Source organism: Ambystoma mexicanum, chromosome 9 (assembly GCF_040938575.1).
Source record: "Ambystoma mexicanum isolate Mex_15411 chromosome 9, UKY_AmexF1_1, whole genome shotgun sequence".
In the NCBI taxonomy this organism is placed as follows: domain Eukaryota; kingdom Metazoa; phylum Chordata; class Amphibia; order Caudata; family Ambystomatidae; genus Ambystoma; species Ambystoma mexicanum.
The window spans coordinates 106,203,338-106,224,123 of NC_090931.1; the positions used below are offsets into that span (position 1 = coordinate 106,203,338).

Here is a 20,786-nt window from a genome sequence, read left to right on the forward strand (position 1 = left end):
AGCAAGGTTTTGGGGAATGGTGGGGCCAATAATATTGCAGGTGTGTGGGGTGCATTTGCCATTCTCCCTAGCATCCATGTGTAAAAGTACGCATCTGTGGTGTACGGACAATGGCGCCCAAAGGCGCCTGCTGGACATGCCAATTGCCGTCTCCTTCAAACATCATGATCAAGTGGAAAACCTTGCACGCTGTCCAAAAGAACTGGTGGAACTTGGTGGCACATACACATAGGATGGAATCCTACTTACTATATAAGGACCAGAGTGGGGGTAAGGAGCTAGAGAAGGAGGCTTGGACACTGAGGACTTTCTGGGTCACCAAGGGAATGTCTCAGATGTAGCATCACCCCCCACCCCAGTCAAAGTCAAGAACGAAAGGTGTGAGGTGATGGGGCGGTTGACTACTGTGCATATTGTATGGCTCTCAGGTCGAGGTTCGCCCCCGCCCCCTAGGAATCTGGACTTAATCTTGACCTAATGTGGAATTTGGTGGTCCGTGAGAGGCATAGTGTGTTTTCTCCATTGTAAATGTGTTTAGTTACCCAAGCATGTGCCCACTCAGTGGTGGAGTCTATTATCTTAGCATCTGTTCATAGTATTGGTCTTCGATCTTTGTTTTTTCTGCTGTTTATGTTGCCCCTTACTACTTTTCCTTTCCTATCCCTCTGTTCAGTCTTCTCTGCCTGCTTACTTTTTTATGTCTTTCTTTCCCTTTGTTGCCCCCTTATTCCGCCCTTCTCTTTACAGGTCTGTTTATTGACCGGTTTGCTGTGGTGTGTAGCAGTGAAAAACCATGATGGGTATAGTTTTGAGGGGTAATCGATTGGATAATCAGGCAACAAATTGTTTCACACATGGCGATGTTCGCTACCGTCTATCTTTGTGAATAGTGATGGTAATTGTTTTTGTATGAATTTGAATCTGTTAGCAATTCTTCTGAATAAAAAACCTCAAAATAATTTTACCAAACCTGCCTCACTCCTATGATTCTGGTTATACCTGCAGCCCTCTTCTACCTTCTCACACCGAGGTCATGGTGTGGAATTTGTATTCTCCATCATTCTCTTGTCTCTCCTCTTGCTAAACATCATGGTATCCCATCCTTTGAATATCAAATCTCTTGTTTTAATAAGCCTCTTGCTTTTTTGTGGCTCAATCACTCCATGGAATGGTTGGCTCTTTATGAAAGAACCTTCACCTCCCATCTTTGCTTCCTCCTGAACTTGTGTACCCACCACAACCCCTTAACGACAAGGTAATAATACTTTGAGATGGATGGGGATGCAGAATATACTCAATCAATAATCAAACTGACTCAGGAAGTTGGCAAAGTGTGTCCGTTTTAATATCAAGTATCTAAAAGAGTGAGTATAATGAAAATCAACAAACACGCTCGATCTTCTCACTCAATGCATTTCATTAAAAAAGTAGTTTATATACTAAAATCTCATCATTGACGTCAATCGACGTGGCAAACTACAAGAGTGATAGGCTTACAGGGTACATCTAGGTCTACGTTCCATACTGGTCAGGGAAGGCGATTCGGTTTCTATAAGGGGGGCAACTAAGCCCTCCTTTAGTGCAAGTCACTACAAATGTGATCAAATACACAACGTCCCATTGGTTATACAAACTATATGCCTCTCTATTACGTGACCCTCTAACTGGTTGGCACCCTCACACCCCTCTAATATTCCACTCACGCCAGCAGCACGCAGGCTAGCATCCAGGTGCTGGTGGGCTAGTCATAACCATAGCTTCACACCTCATTAGCATGTCATCTATCATCACTCTGCAGTCTGCCAGTCAAGTAGCCCTTTGAAGATTGGCCTTGGAACTGTTCTGTGCTTGGGAATAGAAGGTAGTATAGGCATACTCTGTCCTTTGGTTTCGATGTAGCTCATCCCAATGTATTTCCATCCGTCCATGTGACTGGAGACCATTTTTCAGATCATTTTGCTGTATTAAACTATTAAATGAAGAACCTGACGTCTTTAATGTTCTTGCACCTCACCTCAGACAGGAGTTTGTTCTTTTCACACATTCATTGTAGCTTCTGCATGAACACCCAGACTCAAGGTGGCTTGCACTTTCTAGTGCTGGGCCAGCCAAGCCTTTCTTCGATTCACCTCAGTCATTTGCTTACTGTTACAACTGCATCACTCTGAAAAAGCCTTTCTATCCACTGGGTCCAGACTCTGCTAAAGTGCGTTGTGGAATATCTGTAGTCCATACATTCCTATGCATATACATTGGCTCGTTGCCACAATCTATTCACTATGTAGCCAGCCTTAAGAATACTTAATATGCTTGCGTTGTAGCATGAGCATCTTCAGCTCGAGCCCGAAATGTTGCTCATCTATGACACCTCCTCGGATTCTATAGAATGTCTTAGCTTTTCAGTCTCTTATCAGTGCGTCAGTTCTGTATGATGTCACCAACCTTCTTTCTTTTGTCTTTCCCCACTTACTCCGATTGCATTCAAATGGCCATCATATTTGTGAGTGCATGTATGGCTTCCTCAATGGGAACATTGCTTCCATGATTCTTTGTGGTATAGGTATTTTCACTGGTACTGCACGTGTCTCATACTCTGGCCCCCAACATATAGGCAGCATGGGGGCGGAGGTTTGAGTGGGGGTACTTGGCTCCACCTCTAAACTCCTCTTTCTGCTCCTCTGGCACTTGGTGACTCAACATCTGTCTTCCACTCCTCACTTCCGTTTCTGTCCATTCTCGATTCAGCTCTAACATTACTACTCAGTCTTAGGTTTCTGGTTCTTCCCTTGATCTGATTTTTTTCTTCCTCCTTTTCATTCTCCCATGTATTTGGTCTCCCCATGTATTCTTCCGATCATGCTTTCTTTTTTTCTCTTAGTGTCCCTCCATTCACTCTGTTCTCAAAGGTCTACTTGCTACCCAGTCTTGAATGGCGGATTATCTTCTTAATCTAAACTCCAAGACACAGGTCTTATTCTTCCCTGCTTCCACTGTTCACCTTCTCTTACCCCCACCGTCCATTTCCTTTCCACCGTCCCTTCTTAATATCTCATCTGTTAGAAACTTTCAACTTCTCATTCACTCAGTCGCTTTCAAGTATGTAATGTCAAAAGGCAAGGTCCTTCCTTTCATTTGACACCAGTAAAACCCTCATCTCCAGATTTCAATTAACTTCGATTGTACTGCTCCTCCCTTCTCCTTGGTCTTCCTGCTACTCACTTGGCTCCGAGCTGCTCGATTTATAATTCTTCCATCTTCTTGGAAATCTCTTCTGCTCATTCTTCATTTCTCCACTCGAGTGACTCTTTTGCATCATATGCCTCTTCAAGGGCCTTCACCGTTTGGCCCCTCATCTTTCCTCATTTCTTTACTCACCTTGTTGCTCTTCGATCCCATTCCCTCTTCTTGCAGTAACTCTCCCTCCATGTGCCTACTTGTGCTGCGCTCTTTCGCAGCTAGCTCCAAAACATTAAAAAACGTTGCCCCGGCCGTTCCGCTCTATTGCCGCTTTTCCGCCCTCGCTTAAAATATCATTTACTCATTTAGTAAAATGGTTGTTTCATTTAACTTTCCACTAAATTTGTACTGTACCTTTTTTCTGTGAAAGCACTTTGGCGAATAGCGCTATACAAATACAACTAAATCAAATAAATCCAACCGCTAGTTGGTGATGTGCAAAGCATGTACATCTTTAAAAGTCATTTTGCAAAACAAGCTTTTCTCCATATGGTAACACTACAGTAAAATTTTCACTCAGCCTTAGTTGTCAGCTGCACACACTTATTAAAAAAAATAAACGTAAATAACATTACCTTGAGAAGAAGCATGAGTTTCTTCACAGCACCTCTTTTCACCGCTTCTTCGACAGCCAACGGGTAATGTTTGAGGACACGACAAAGGAAACCCACAGATGTCTGGAGGAAAACCAAACGTGGACACTTAAAAAGCAGCCACAAATTGACAATTTTGCTTCCTCGAACATCTGAAGCTTCTTCGAAACGTGGTATTGCAAATAGTAAGAACTGAGGGTCAAATATTTGGGTGTGTACTATATTCATGATCTAAAGATGGTAGTTAAGCTGAAGGTTAATACCATTGCGCAGTCTATGATAAAACTGAAGCCAGGAGGTGAAATGACCGGCCTCAGTATTGGGGGTAAAATACATGTTTCTTCTTCCAAATGCACATTATCCAGAAACTTCATATGACATTGAGAAAGCATCTAAGAAAACAAAGGTGTTTTAGACATTATGGGGTAAGGCGTCCATCTTTATATTCTTATGCACAACATGAAAAAGGCTGATTTGAAGACCAACCTTGACAAAAACAGGAGACTTTGTCCAGAAAGCCAACTACTTTAGTAGGCCTGCAGCGATGGACAGGCCGGATTGGGTGGACATTGAGGCTCAGTCTGTCCACTCCTGCGACCTGCTGAGTCTTTACAAGTTGGACAAGTTGCCCAGGGCAGGATAGACTCTTACAACTGTTTAACATTCGCAAGGTAGACTTGCGTCATAGCTAAATTATAACAAGCTGGTGATCATGTTGCACAATGAAGCCTCTATATGGTATAAACCAGCTCAGACTGACAATCAGACGTTGTACTGGAAGAGCAAGGGCTCTAGAAATGTAATGCACAATGCCTAGATAATGGTGGATGGCATAAAGGTCCCTTCGTAAACAGTGCGACAGGTTTCAGATAGAAATGTTTTAATGGACCAGTTTGTCTGCTGGAGATAACTTGTGGCGAAGAGGGTGACAACTTTCTTGGGGTTGATGTCCGGAAAGAGCAGTAATGCGATTATCTGGAAGCAGCTATGGCTTAAGTGGTTAGCGGACCTCGTGAAATCCCCCGGATCAGAGATCACTGGAGGTCGACCTCCACGTAGCAGCCCTGCAGATGTCCAGCAGGGGCACACCAGACAAGGACGCCGTGGTAGCAGCGATCGCTCTGGTCGAATGGGCTCTCGGACGGCCGGGCAACGGTCGGTTTGCCAAGCGATGACAGTGCATGATGCAGCCGGAGAGCCATCTGGAAATGGAAGCCATCGAGAGCGCCTTCCCTTGGTTCACAGGTCCAAAGTTCACAAACAGCTGTGATGTCTTCCGAAAACTCTTTGTTCGGTCCACGTAGAACTTCAGCGCTCTAGCTACATCCAGTGAGTGGAAAGTCCTCTCGGCCGGCGACAAAGGCCACGGGAAGAAAACAGGTAACACCAAGGGCTCGTTGAGATGGAAGTCCGACGGCACCTTGGGCGTGAAGGAGGGGTGCGTCCTCAGCACTACCCTCGTATCGTGAAAGGTCAGGTATGGAGGCTTGCAGGATAGGGCCTGAATCTCTCCCACGCGTCGTGCGGAGGTGATGGCCACAAGGAACGCTTTCTTCCATGACAAAAACTTCAACAGGGCCGAATGCAACGGCTCGAATGGCGGACCCATGAGCCTGGTAAGCACCACGGTGAGCTCCCACGCCGGGGCTGGCACCTTCACAGGCGGGAATGATCAAATAGTCCTTTCATAAATTCCTTCACCAGGCAATGAGACCACAGGGATGACCGCCCTGTAGTTCTGGTGTATCGGGAAATCGCTGCCAGATGTATCTTGATTGAAGCATGAGAAAGTCCAGCTTTGGCTAGCGACAGTTGGTATGGTAGCAATTGAGGGGCCGCAATCCCGAGATGGTTAATCTTCGGTGCACGGCACCAGACAGAGAACCTCTTCCACTTGTGTCCGTAGCACTTGAGTTGAGGATGCCCTGGCCCTTGCAAGGACCTCTCGGCAGTCGGCCGGGATATCGTATCCTCCAAACTCTAGTGCTGCAGGAGCCAGGCCTGCAAGTTCAGCGACTCCGGGTCGTGATGAAGAATGACGCCTCCTTCTCTGGAGAGAAGATCTGCGCCCGTCGGCAGTTTGACTGGTAGGGACGCTGACAAGTCCAGAAGGTCCGGGAACCAGATCTGTGTCGGCCACTTCGGTGCAACGAGGATCATCCTGCACCGGGACCTCTTGAGTTGGTTGATGAGCCTGAGCAGCAACGGCAACAGAGGGAACGCATAAAGGAACAGGCCGTCCCAAGGGAACGAGAAAGCATCGCCCATGCTCCTCGGCTGGGGGAACCTGCTGGCGAACCTCTGGCACTTGGAGTTCGTCGCCGTCGCGAACAGGTCTATTTGGGGTTTGCCCCATCGCTGGAAGAGTTGATCCACTTGATCGCAGCATAGTTCCCACTCGTGGCATGAGCGTAGCTCCCTGCTGAGTGAGTCGGAGATGGTGTTTTTTTTATCCCTGCTAGATGAAAGGGTACCAGGAACATCCCCTGGGCAACGGCCCAGTGCCACAGGTCCTGTGTTTCTTTGGACAGGGCTGGGGATCTGGTTCCTCCCTGCTTCCTGATGTAGAACATCGTGGCGGTGTTGTCTGTGAAGATCCTCACCACTTTGCCCTTGAGGGATGGAGGAAAGACATGAGAGCCCAGAACACCGCCCGGTGATCCAGTATGTTGATGTGGAGCGGCCTCTCCTCCGGGAGCCATAGGCCTCTCGCGTGAAGATCCCCAGTGTGTGCTCCCCATCCTTCCAGGGAGGCATCCGTCGTCACCCGATATGCTGGGGTCTGAAAGTTTGTGCCCGCCGCGAGATGCGCACGGGTGCCCCACCATCGAACAGCTTGGTGGAATACTTTGTTGAGCGACATCTTGTCCTCGAAGCTGCCCGTCGCTTGCATCCAACAGGCGTCGAGAAACTCCTGCAAAGGACGCAACCGAAGCCTGCACAGGCGCACCAGATAGATGCAGAAGGACATCATCCCGAGAAGGGATTTGATGGACCTCACTCTGGCCACGTCTGTGGCCAGCAGATGTTGTACCTTGCCCAGGATGGCCTTCGTTCTTTCCTCCGACGGTGAGGCCAATCGCGCCACTGTATAGAGCTTGGCTCCCAGAAACCGTGCGACCTGCGACGGGACTAGGTGGGATTTGGGGAAGTTGGAGAATCCCAGGTCCGTGAGCAGCTGGACGGTCTTCGCCGTGTGTTCGACTGCGAGCTCCCTTGATGAGCCAATCGTCCAGGTAGGGGTAAACGTGGATCCCCTGCAGGCGCAGCCGCACCGCCACCGGTGCTAGGCACTTGGTGAACACCCTGGTAGCCAACTTCAGTCCGAACGGGAGGGCCTTGAACTGGTAGTGCCGCCCTTGGACCACGAACCTGAGGAACCTTCGGTGCCTTTTTAGAATGGGGATATGAAAGTACGCATCCTCCAAGTCCGACGATAGGAAGTCGCCTTCCTCCAGCTGTCCCAGCACGTGCTGGATGGTGACCATCCAGAACTTCTGTGCCTTGATGTACTTGTTCAGTCAACGCAGGTCCAGGAGTAAACTCCGGAGCCCCGAAGCCTCTTTGGGACGAGCTCAATAGCACCTATTTTGAGCATCGCCTTTACTTCCAACAGTAGTTGAGGGACGTGGTTTTCCTTCCTGGCCACGGGTGGAATGCGGGGACACTTTAGGAATTAGAGTGTGTGCCCCTGGGCCAGGGCATCGAGCACCCAACGTTCGGTGGAGATGGATTTCCACACACTGACGAACCTAGTCAAGCGGCCTACCACCGGGATGCTTAGGTGGGGGCCTGACACCATAGCCGGTTCAGTCTTGCTTGGCCGCCGCCTTGCCGACGAGGTCCCACGGACTTGCCTCGTCCCCTGTGGGCTTCTTGCGACCAGGAGCGGGCCGCTTGACGGTACGTTGAGGAGCGACCGCCGATTCCCTTGGAGGCACCTTGCTTGCCTCTGGAGTTCCGAAAGGGTGGCCGTCGTTGTTGTAGAACTCCCAAGGCCCGAGTCGTCTCTGTGTCGGTCTTGATGGCCTGAAGTGACTCATCCACTGTCTTCCCAAACAGGTTGTTCCCGTCAAAGGGCATGTCCAAAACCTTGGCCCGTACATCCTGGCGGAAATCCATCGCCTTGAGCCACCCCCGCCGTTGAAGGCAAACACTGTTGCCCAATTGGCGGAAACCGGTGTCAGCAATGTCCGTGGCCACCGTTCTGGCATGGTCAGAGGCCACCTCACCCTCCTGCAGGATTGCCAGGGCCTCTGCCCTCTTATCGTCCGGGACGAAGTCCAACAGGGGGGGGGCAATCTTGTACCACAACTCCCTGTCGTAGCGGGCCACGATCGCTAGGGCGTTGGCCTTCTTAATCGTCGTCGCCGATGAGATGACTCGTCCCATGGCATCCAGCTTCTTTCCCTTGCCGTCTGGCAGGGAAGTAGAAGTCGAGGCCGATGACCCCCCCGCGCTTTCTTCTTGGCCGCTGCTGAAACGACCGAATCCGGGTCGGTTGCGCTCTAAGGCACAAAGGGGCGGCGTCGGGGACCCGGTACTTCTTGTCGTACTGGTCCCTCTTAACAGGTGTCGTGGACGGGTTCTTGAGAAGTCCCTCGTCCCAGATGTCATCCAACAACGGCACCGCGAGGACCGTTTTCCTTTTGGCCTCACGCCGTTGCTAAAGGAAGCCTTCCTTCCTTCTCTTTGGGGCAGAGCTGAAAAAGCTCGGATGCCCTGGCGATCATAGTGTGAAACGAGCCAATTTCGTCGGGAGGAGACGCCCGAGGAATCGGCGACAGGAGATCAGTCCCTTCACCACCGTCGTCATCCGTCCCTGTCGTGGCCGTATCCCTTCCTGTGTCCTCCCTCGGGGTTGGGGAAGGAGACAAAGGCTGGATCTTTCTCTTGTTAGGGGGGCTTCCTGACCGACTCAGCTCTGTCGGGTCGTCTGTTGGAGGCAAGGGCAACCTGGTCCTTATCTCCGTGCATAAGACCTGGATTGCTGTCAAAATGGCCGCCGAGTTGTCTTGTGGCCCGGGCTGTGACGGACACGACGGTTGCTCCTCCTCCACCTGAGCCTCGTCGTCACCCTCGCTCTCGTTTTCCCCCTCGTCGGGATCCCTCCCATGGGGACGGGCCTCCTCTATGACTTCGAGCAGTTCCTCCTCAGAGGTCGCGTCCGTTCAAGCCACCGGCTCCCCCCCTCTTTTTCCACCGGGGTCTTCACGGGGGTCTTCTCGATGGGCTTAACCTCCGCGGGGGCAGGAAAACTTTGGGCCCCGAGTTCGCCTCCACTGGGGGAGCCTCCACAGGCTTCCCCAGGGCTATAGCGATACCCTCAACAGAGGCCTTGGCCGGGTGAATCAAGGTCTTCACCACCTTGGGCGCGCTTGAGGACTTCACCTTAGTGGGAGGGTCACCACCTCGTACCCCTTGGGCCGGTTCCTTCCAGATCGACCGGGGCCTCTCCAGAAGCTTAGCCAGGTTCTCAGACTTTCTCTTCCCCGATCCAGAGCGTTGGCTCGCGGTTGATGGCGTCGGTGAAGGTGCGCCCTGCCTGGCAGCCGAGGAGCCCGACCGGCGCTCGCGGACATGTGGTGCTTTGCCTTCTGTTGGGCCCCCGTCGCCGGGGCACCCTCACAGGACTTAGAAGACCGCTCACGTTTCTTCTTCTCACCTGCTGAGCTTTTGCTTTCCAACCAGTTGGCGAGACGGGTCCGACGGTCCCTCATGGTTCGTTCCGACATGTTCATGCAAAACGCAGAGTCCTTCTCCACGTGCGATTTGTCTTCATGAAAGCAGTAGAGGCACTTTGAGTGCTCGTCCTCCATGAACAGGTTCTGTAGCTTGCATCCAGGGCAGTTCCTGAACAGCTTGCCTGGTGTCGGGCTTCCTTTCTCCTGGGCCATGTCCAAGAAGCGTAGCTCGATGAAAACTTCACCCTTGAGGGGCGTAGAAGATTCCGAAACGGGTCCCCGTTGGTCGGAAGTAGAAGCGGTGGAGCTTGAGGCTCTATTTAACCGAAAAATGAGACAAATCTCTTTGAAAAAGCGCAAAAAGCAGAAAAAGCTTGAGCTATAGCACGAGGACTCCCAACACTTGAACGTGCAGTAAAAATCTGAGGATGGCTGCCAGAGGCGGGGTTTGGGGAGAGGGCAGTCATTGGCTGGGGGCAGTATGACCCAGAGACCAGTGATTGGTTACTACTAAGAAAGAGAACAGAAACAAAACTGATACTGATTTTTTCTTTACCGAGGATTCCCAGCCTGACTGGGAATATTCATGAGCATGTGAATCCATGCCAGACCCCATGCTGGAGAAGGCATTATTCCAACATTACGAGTAGTACTTGGTGTTCTATTTACATTCAATATATTCAGAGTGTGAGTGATGATTGTGTGAGTGACCAGAAAAGCGAGAAACTGACTCAATAGTTCCCCTTCAAAAGGTCCCTCATACACCAAAGAGACCAGATAGAAGACTCAACTATTCAATTTCCGACATCACGGTTTTAAAAATATTCGGTTGCTTAAAATGTCAAAACTATAGGAATGCTTCATCTGTAAGCAGTATATTTGTACAGTTTAAGGATGACCCTTAAGTTGGTCCTTTAATATGCTTTATATTGATGACAAATTTACAAATGGGTTATTTAATTGTAACATTCAAGATCCCATGATCCTAACAAACTATAGAACTACATTTCAGAAACAGGATGTGAAACGTTTAGTGTAGTTGGAGAACATTTGAAACTTAAAGGCCATTGTGGAAAGTAGGTTGCTTACGTGGACCATATAGATCAAAATTAGACCCATCTATAACTTGATAGAAACATTGTGGATCAAGTCTACACAGAAGCACGCAGACACATGCACGAACAATCCCCGGAGCATGTGACCTACAAGTTTGGGCTGCACAACTCCCGATTTGCTCATGGTCTTTGCCCTTTTGCAATGATAACAGACTGGAGCACAATGGTCTGCAGGGTTGCCCAGAGCAACGTCACTGGTTTTTGATTCATTTAAAACCTTGCAGCCATCACTCTTCGGTTTTGAAAATAAACCCTTGCATGTGACAGACTTGAGCAGAGGGGACAGTGTGGTGACTGAATTGAATAATTGCAAATGGGAAAACGTGACATGGACCTAGTGAGGAGGTTGAGCCACTTAGCCCAAACAAATCACACGACCCCAGGCTGATGGGCAAATGGGCCCAACAATCAAATCTTATTGAAACAAAGCATACCATTGCCTCTCTATAGAGGGAAAAAACACTAAGCTGTGCAGGAGTTAGGATGTGTTGTGTTCTAGCAGTGAGAGCGGCAGGATAAGCAAGGAGAGAACAAGTGGTGGCTAAGCCAAACGGCCACACCGTGACACTTGAGACTAGTAGAACAGACTAGAGCAAGGAGCCTGCTGAGGGCCTTGACCCAGAAACTGGCAGGAGCCATAGAATACTGAAGGAGCAGAATGAGAACAGCCTGCTTGCTGCTCAAGCCCAGATCATGGTGTCGCTACAAAACCTCCTGTACCGGAAACAAGTTGTGTTAAAACTGGGAATTTAAGGGATACCAGATTAAAAAGGTGCCCCCATGATTTGTTAATTTCTTCAACTGTACTTATTTCAGGAGGGTGACCCTGTACTATGTCAAATTAATGCAGCCTTAAAGGGACCCAGGGCGTGGGGGAGAGGAGGACCCCACCCAAGGAGACCTGTAGGGCAAGGGGGTAATCTGAAAGGTGCCACCCCGGTAGGTGTGCGTCATGTTGTAATGTTACCTTCTTTCATTATGTGGATTACTTACTATTGTCCTTTGTTACCATGCAGGTTTCATGTATATATTTATCATGGTTCTTCATTGTACATGGTTATCACTTCTTGACATTCATCTGGAGTCATTTGGCGTTACTTCAAACCTGTATTTACATCCTTACAAATACTGATGATGAGACGCCTAGACTGCAGCGGAGAGTGGCGGTTGTGAATTCATCCCAAGGAGTGAGTCCTTACATAAAGGGGCTAACTAGAGAAGAGGTAGCTGTTGAACGTGTGGCACACAGTGCAGCAGTGAGGATTGGCCTGCCATCAACTGAGTGCTGCGTGGGCAAATACACTGCAGTGTCAAGCAGTGCATGCAACTATACTGCAGTGTTGATGCGCATCAAACAAACACTGCAGGGAGCGGAATCTGACTCATCCGGCAGCTGACGAAGCCAAGGTCCTGCTAGAGGTTTACGCAGTTGAGGACATTTGTGAAGTGGCGCGAGGGATTCCACTGCGCGAGCCAAGTCAGCACAAGCAGCAGAGAAGTTGTGTTGCAGCGTTAACACGAGGGTGATCCACAAGGAAGCCACGCAGCTGTGTGAGTCCACGTGGAGCTGTCCCGATACTTATTGTTGTGACCACTGTTGACATAAGTGGTATACTAAAATGGGCCGAAACATATGTCGACTGCCTAAGGAAAATCTAATGTCTTTTTCCAATGTCTAAATTGCATACATTGAACAACTGTTATGCACAAGTTTTTTCCTCAGTTTTAGAACTCCCCTGTTAGAATATATGTATGACGAATGAATGGTATGATTGATATCCTTGTCTGAAATGTTTTTTTAAGATATTTTTATGACTATTAAAGAGATAGATATTTTGTAATAAATTGCAGTTGTTGCGCAATCTCTCTCAACTAAGCGATTACCTAGTCAATGCAATACACAGGTTGCCCTGAACCCTGACCTGGGATCCATACAAGACTAAAAGAGAGGGGTTGTCAATCTATTTCATAATTTTCCTTCACAGATCGTCCCTTCCATCAGATTAGACCCCCCCCCCCCCCCTCAACAAAAAATAGGGATAACCCTTTATTCAAACCTGCTGTCCTGAGTGCCAGGGATAGCCACACACCCACAGCAGCAGAGTGCACGCAGACGCTTATGAACACTCATGTACGATGGCAAGTGGAAGGGTCCTCGATGCTACCGTGCATGTAGACAGCGTTGCATAGGCAGGTTACCAAGGAAATGACCGTAGCACTAGAAGAAAAGTCCTCTCTGCGTCGGTCTATGTACGGCCATCGTGGTGCCAGTTATTTACTAAGCAACATAAACAATGACATTAGCATAACGCCCATACATATTGATTAAATCGGTGGACTGCCTCTTCCTTGTGCCAGTACCTGCTACTCACAGATGCACAAACATATTTATTGTGAAGTGGAGAATGAGGTTTTCACTATGAAGAGATATACAACATTTTGAATGTTTTGTAACTAGATTTTAGGAATTAGTCTACACGATCCTGCAGCAGAGCTCTGAGGATTACTTTGAGTGAGAGTTTGTCCCGATTTTTTAAAAAAAGAATCCTTCCTTATTCTGAATTTTGGTTCCCTAACCATGGCCAATATTTTTTTTAATTGTGTATTTAGTTAAAAACAATTTTTTTTACACATCACATCATACATAAACATACAAGACATCTACAACATTTATATCTCACAAATAAATAACAATATCCGAATATAAAACCCATCAAAGAATAGCTCACCAAACTTCTTAGAGCCTAATACAGCAAGATAGAAAAAAGCAACCAAACAAATCTCAGTTTGCCAAAAACAATGATCAATTTTACAAATCACCATAACACCCACGATATTCATCTGGGAACATCAAGTCGTCCATATTTCTACAATATTACAACCCGTTTAGGAAAGGGAAGTAGCCATCATGAGCTCGCACTAATTTAGCAGCATCAACACAAAGGGTAGTCAGTCTCCCTACTCAGCTTAAAGGTTAGCCACTAAATTAACTTCAGCTTCAAATTTAAGTAATAATTTCTCCACACATTTTCATACTCAAGTCATTGTGATCATGAGGCTGCGATTTGTACCCAAAAGACTAAGCCAGAAACCTTCCCTGGTTATTTCTTCCAGGTTATTTACGTACTTTAACAGATAGCATTCATACGATTATTTCAATAGGGGGAAAGAAGTTAACCCATGTCTAGCGGAATCAACAACTTCATTCTTCAGGTTCTTTTTTTCCATGGGTATACCCGACCATGCTCCTGTAACCTCCAAAACTTTCAACCTATTAAGTCTCATGTTCAGAAATATTTTGGTTATCGCGGATGGTATCAACTTCAGGTAAGGTTGGAGCTCCTCATAGGTACGATGTAGCTTTGCGAACATTGCCAGGGATTTCTAGTTTGTAATCTTTTTGTGGCTAGCCACCCAATCCCATTTCGCTGCACATTTCTTTAACGATTGATAAACAGCACCTTCCCAAAAGTCCCAATTTGGAGGCCAACATATTTTGTTAATAAAATGTTTTCATTTTTTAAAAATGTTTGCATGGTCTCATTACTTTCCATCAATGCAGATTTCATTATGGACAATAAGGATTGATTAGCAAACATGATTTTAATGTACATCTTTCCTCTATTTATGTCAATCATAGTAGCCAGGGAAATAATAACTACACTCCCATTGAGGCAATAACGTTAGTGCTAGGACTGGAGTGCCAAAATTCTGCACCAGATTTTTCCCCTCTAGTTGATCTGCCCAAACTCCCCAATCCACATAGCACGCTTCCAGACCATACAAAAAAGACGATATCTACAAGCAGAAATTGGGTATAAACAATACCCACCAGAGTAACCAGCGTTTATTTTGGCAAATATGGTAATCACCATCATAGTGGATATTGCTTTTACTTTATTTTGTTGTATAATAGCATTTTTCTTTTTTTTCTGATTGAAGATCATGGCCAAGATAACTATAGGGCTCTGCTCTATTGATGGGGCCTAGTGAACTGTGAATATGTTGTCTGTTGGAGCGTCTGTCCAGCTGCCATGAATTGTGTCTTTAGTAAGTTAATTTGTAGCCCATTTCTTTCTGCATATTTGCATAGAGCTTGGGAACTGGGTGATCTGCCAATGAACGTATTGTCCATAATTATTATATCACCGGCATAACCGATCCAACCCAATTTCTTCTTTCCTATTTTTGGCAAAGCATTTTGCTTGAAAAGTGTAGGAGCTGACGCACTCCCTTGTCGGACTCCCTTCTGAATAGGAATCAATTTGGACAACAGACCCTCACCATTCAATCTAGCTCTAGCATAGTTATTCTTATAAAGCAATTTACAAGCATACAATAAGTGTGCCGGCATGCCCAAAATTTCTGTTATTTCTCCCAAAGTAATGATCTATCAATGGTGTCAAAGGCAGACAAAAAATCAACAAAAATATATAGTGGCAAATATTTCCTTAATTTAGCTCCTAACAATGTGTTAAAAATATTCGAGCTGGTTGAGCATCCCTTCCTAAAACCTATCTGCGAGATCTTATAGATATTTTCTTTGGCTATCCAGATATTGTTTTTTTTTTTAAAATGAGCGTAGCAAATATTTTACTGGGCACGTACATCATAGCTAGCCGTCTGTAGTTATTTGGGGAGGTTCTGCTTCCCTTTTCAAACAGAGATGATGTGGGGCAACCTCCAAGAATTTGGGACACTACCAGTAGATAGGATCCTATCAAATAGGGTCTATAATATATCTGCCCATCGCTCTGGATTATCTTTGATGATTACATTAGACCCCATCTGGGCCAAGGAGGATTTAAGTTTCTTGATGATGTCAATATTCTCACAACTAATATTCAACTTTGAAATAGGTCTCATCATCAAGGGGAAGTCACTACCAGCACATTTTTCACATAGGAAACTTTCCCATTTTCGCTCATAGATGTTAACGAGTAGTTCCTCCCTACCACCATCCGTAATCATTTTATAATTTTACCACATTTTTCTAGCATCCCCATCAATCAACATTCTAACCATATTCTGCCAAACCACATTTCTTTCAGACATAGTATCTTTTCCTCCAGTTTCTATAGCTATTTTTAATTATTCGGTTTCTCATGACATTATCTTCTAGCCCTAGGTTAAGATGACTGATAGCTCTAATTGTCCGGCTCATTTTCTTTTTTCTAGCAACTATATTTTTGTCGTATGGTTTCAGAGACCTGGACCCTCCCCCCCACCCCCCCGATGGCTTACAGGTGGGGATCCATACTACAATTTCCTCCGCTGTTGAAATATGTCTATAGAAGTCAATTGAGCCTCTACTCCATATCTTCACCTTTTCCAGGTTCCTGTCGGACCATCCCACTCTATTCAATCTGCTGTTCACTTTCAGCTGACCTATACAATCCTTAAGTATAGACTTTTTAGTCCGGTTCAAGGTTAAGGCAAAGGATAGCAGAGTCGCTAAAGACATTTAATTTAACCTGTAATTCCAATACTTCAGCAAAGATGTTATCAGCAAATACATAGTCTACAGTAGAGGACTGGATACCATTGCGCCAAGTGGGACCCAGTGGGATATCCATTTTAGCGGTGCCATTAACCATCTTCAAATCCAACTCTTCAAAGAAGACTTTCCACCTTAGGTTTTATTATTCCTTACATAGGTGCCTATGCGATTATGACCAGACAGATTTTCATCATTATTCCTAGCATTAAGATAACCTGTTATCATGTCATTTGCTGCGTCACCAAAGGGACTCCTAGTAATTAGTTCAAAGATGGTACCCCGGATTCCCAATCTAAAGTCATCGCCAGGGGGATCGTATACATTAACCACCAACACCTTTTTCTTCCCTCCAATCTGAATGTCAACCCCCAAAACATCACTCCCATTTAGGAGAACTTGTTTAGAGGGGCCATCATTGGCCACCAATGTGACTAATCCTCATTACGGTGTACCTTTGCCTTCTCTTTTGTTGGCGCTTTTGCCATAAAAAGTAAAGCCATCAAAGCAGGTTGGAGCCACTAACCAAGTCTCCTTGCAGGGCAAGAGGTATTCAAAAGACATCCAGAACCTACCCAACCTCTGGAGGTAGCTACATGAATAGCTTTGTCATCACTATCGCCAAGTTAGACACGCACCATGAAATCAGGGAAAAAAAGATCCTAGTCAGATATCACTTTGGCACGAGAGAACAGAAGTGCAGCAAGATTGTCACTGCTCTGAGGGGCCTAGACACCAAATGTCAGTTAGGACATTGTCATCTGAACATTTTGATCACGTATGTGTTAATCATAACAGGATTAGGGAGGAACTATGGAAGGAGAGATCCTACTCTGGACAGGACGATTGAAATAGCAAAGCAGGTCAAACACTGCCCAATACATCAAGCAGCTTAGCATGGATGGTGACAAGGTACAGGAGAGACGGTTGCTGCAGGGGTCAGTGTGGTTTTGAATACAAGAGTCAGGGCCAAGGTAGCAGGAAGAGTGGTGAGAGGAGCAACGATTGTCGCAAGACCAAGAACTATAGAGGCAGTGAGGAGAACTGGGAGCCACGGAGACAAATGGGGAAAATGAGTGGCCACAGCAGAAGAAATGCTCTAGGTGTGGGAGTACTCAGCATTTCAATAGCTTCAAAGAGTTTACATCAGTATATGTGAAGCGTCATCTGTGTGGTCTTCCGACATCCTGCAACACTTCGCTATATGTCCCCTAACAAACCTAGGAGTGTTCAGGAGAATGTGCGAGCGTGAGATTCAGAATGCTACAGCGGCATGAGGGTAATTCATGCAGTGATGGGAACGAAATTGAAAAAGCCCAGGTAGTTGGTCACCATCAATGGTGTTGAAGTGTTTTGATGTCTAAATACACAGTGGTGCCGATTATAATCTGATTGGGAGAGACACTTGGGCATCTACATTCAAATGCTGTGTCATGAAAGAAGCAGTTGTCAAAGCCAATAAATATGGGAAGAATCCCATCCACATAATTGGGGAGAAGCATACTGTACTGAAATGTCAAGAGAGCAGTGCCAGGAGCAAGGTTTTCGTTATCAGTGTTGGTTGAGATTTACTTGCCAGGAGCAGTTAAGCAGCATTGGGAATTAAGCTTGATTCCACTGCTGAATGCCCTGTGTATAAGTCAGTAGTGGATGTGGCTGGGTCGAAAACCAAAAAGTGTGAGGTTTGTGAGAGTGAAGCGAGTTACGGCGAGTGAAGGAACACAGGTTTCCCAAATATTTGCCAACAAGATTGGTGTCTTAAGCAATTCATGCACAAGATCAAACTGCAAGGTGACTATTCCCATCGTAGCGAAAGTGACAGTGCCTCTTGCACTCAGGAAGGAGGTAGAGGTGGAGCTTTAACAAATGGTGAAAGGGAGCTGGTAGAGGCATCAGAGTGGGTGAGCCCCATTGTAGCAAGGAAAGCTAATGGGGATCCAAGATTGATATTGATGAGGGGTTTGAACATAAACATGATTGCTGAAAGATCCCCTTGAACAAAATAGATTAATGAATTTCAGAGTTATCTGAAGCCAAAGTATTTTCCCTTCTTGACTTGAAATCAGTCTATCACCAGATACCTCAACATCCAGAAATGCAGGATTTGACTGCTTTTATTACGCATGTGGGAATGTTTAGGTGTGTGTGTGTGCCTTTTGGTTTGGTGTCTTTGGCAAGTGTTTTTCAAAGGGTGATGTACACCATTCTAGGCGATCTTTCAGGGGTCAAGTGCTACCAAGATGACATTCTGATCTGGGGGGTGGGGGTGCTATGATCCAAGTCATTTATAATACGCCTATACACAAGTGTTTCAAGGCACGACAAGACAAGTAGGGAAGACTGAGGTAGGACAAGACAAATGAACTTACTAGGCATTGTGTTATTCAGATCGTGCAAGTGCGACAGCGCAAAGTGCAGAGGGGGGAGGGGTGGAGTGCCATGAAGAGGGAAATGCAATCAGGGCAGCAATTACTCTAAGTACAGCCAGGCTCTGGGTAAGTGCAAGGAGGCAGGGAACTGTAGAGGTTACATAATCCCCCCCCCCCCCCAGTGCGCAGTATGCATGGAGGCAGTGGAGTGGAGATTGATCATGGAGGAGCCCGGTACCCAGTGAGGCTCTGGGGGTAACCAGGCAATCAATGGGCACAGCAGACCGATCTGTCAGCAGGGGAGGGAGAGAGAAAGGAGAAGAAAAGTAAGGTCTTTAGCTGCTTCCTGAACTTGAGGTGGTTCCGCTCAAGTTTCAGAGGGGCAGGGAGACCATTCCAGAGGGAGGCATCTGCAGATGAGAGAGATCTACCCCCGCTCTCTACCAGAAGCGTCTGACCCTTAGAGATGGAGGTAGCTGAGCAAAGGGCTCTCCAATTAAGGTATTTTGGAAGAGTTTAGTGTAATGCAGCCTCTGGCCCCAGAAAGCCTTGAGGACGATGCAGAGTTTCTTGAACTTGATCCTTGCAGCCACTAGGAGCCAGGTAAGTAACTTGCTCCTTCTCCAGCATGGGGTCTGGCATAGATTCACATGCTCATGAATAAGATTATACAGCAGTAACAAACCACCCGCGAGGTGGCGAGGCTCAACAGAAGTACAACATTTACCTGTGGAACTGACTCACCTTAAGCAAGCAGGTTGCGTAGCACTGCTTGGCAGACTCTTGACTCTTGCCTGGAAACCCTGTTCACACAGTAGAATTTTGTGAAGGTGTGCATCGACCTCCATGTAGCAGCCGTGCAAATGTCCAGCAGGGGAACCCCAGAGATAAACTGTTGTAGCACTGATGGCTTTGGTGGATTGGGCCCACGGCCAGCCTGGAAGGGGCCCGTTGGCCAGACGATGACAATGCATGATGCAGCTGGAGAGCCACCTGGACATGGAGGCTTTGGACAGGGCCTTCCCCTGATTTACAGGTCCAAAGTTCACAAAGAGGTGAATCTTTCCAACGGGCCACATAGAATTTCAAGGCACGAGCAATGTCCAGCATATGCAGTGAATGTTCAGCAGCCGGAGCCGGATTCAGGAAGAAAACTGGAAGCACCAAAGGTTCGAGGTGGAACTCAGACAGGACTTCGGCATGAAGGAGGGGTAAGTGTAGAGCACCACCCTAGTAGGTTGCAACTATACAAGTATGGGGCTTCGCAAGAAAGGGCCTGGATCTCCCCTGGCTGAAGTGATCGCCACCAGGAACGCAGCCTTCCATAAAAGAAACTTAAGGCGCATGCTGTAAAGGCTAAAATGGAGGACCCATGTGCTTTGTGAGTACCACATTGAGCTCCCACGCACGGGCTGGAGCTTTCACTGGATGGAAAGACCCAAAGAGACCTTTCAGGAATTCTTTGACTAGTCTGAGACAGAACGATGGCCTTGTAGGCAAACGGGTGTATCGTGAAATGGGCACCAGGTGCCCCTTAATGAAGGCGGTGGCCAAACCAGACTTGGCCAGTCATAGCAGGTACAGCAGAGACACGCATCAGAGTGACGCCCTGCACCAAACTGAAGCGTTTCCATTTGTGACGTAGCTCAATAGAGTAGAGAGCGCCCTGGCCTTGGCAGGAACAGCTTTACATTCCACCGGAAGGCCAGTGGGCAAACTTCAAGGCTGCAGAAGCCAGGCCGTAAGGCTCATTGCGCTGGATTGTGATGAAGGATGGGTGTTTTCTCTGGACAGCAAGTCTCGAAGAGGAGGCAGCCCGATTCCCGGTGCAGCTGATAGGCGGAGCAGGTCCAGGTACCATATCCGGCGTGGCCACACTGGGGCAAGGAGTCATCTTGCAGCAGCAGAACTTCAGAATGTTGACACGTAGCAGGAGGGGAAACGGAGAAACGCATACAAGAATAGACAGTCCCATCTGAGTGAGAAGGCGTCCCTGAAGGGCCCCAGTTGAGGGAACCTGCTGGTGAAGTGCTTGCACTTTGAGCTCACTGTTGTGGCAAATAGATCGATCTCAGGACAACTCCACTGACTGATCAGACGCAGCAATTGGTGCTGCTGCAATTCCCATTCGTGATCAGAGCCAATTTCCCTGCTGAGGGCATCCGCTATGGTGTTCTTTAGACCTGCCAGGTGAAAGGGTAGGATGACCATGATGTGAAGGATTGCCCAGTGCCAATGACAGAGCAGGGGATTGGGTTTCGCCTTGCTTCCCGATGTAGAACATTGTGGTG

General features: G+C 47.3%; 1 protein-coding gene across 5 annotated transcripts in view; it reads right to left on the minus strand.

Annotated features, from left to right (window-relative positions):
• The window catches only part of LOC138487710 (tetratricopeptide repeat protein 12-like), a 466,792-nt gene that overhangs the window by 44,128 nt on the left and 401,878 nt on the right, over positions 1–20,786 (minus strand). For all 5 annotated transcript variants that reach the window (XM_069614243.1, XM_069614241.1, XM_069614244.1 and 2 more), the window contains one exon: positions 3,813–3,914. In XM_069614243.1, coding sequence (XP_069470344.1) covers positions 3,813–3,914 — 102 coding nt within the window. The remainder of the gene's footprint in view (positions 1–3,812; positions 3,915–20,786) is intronic.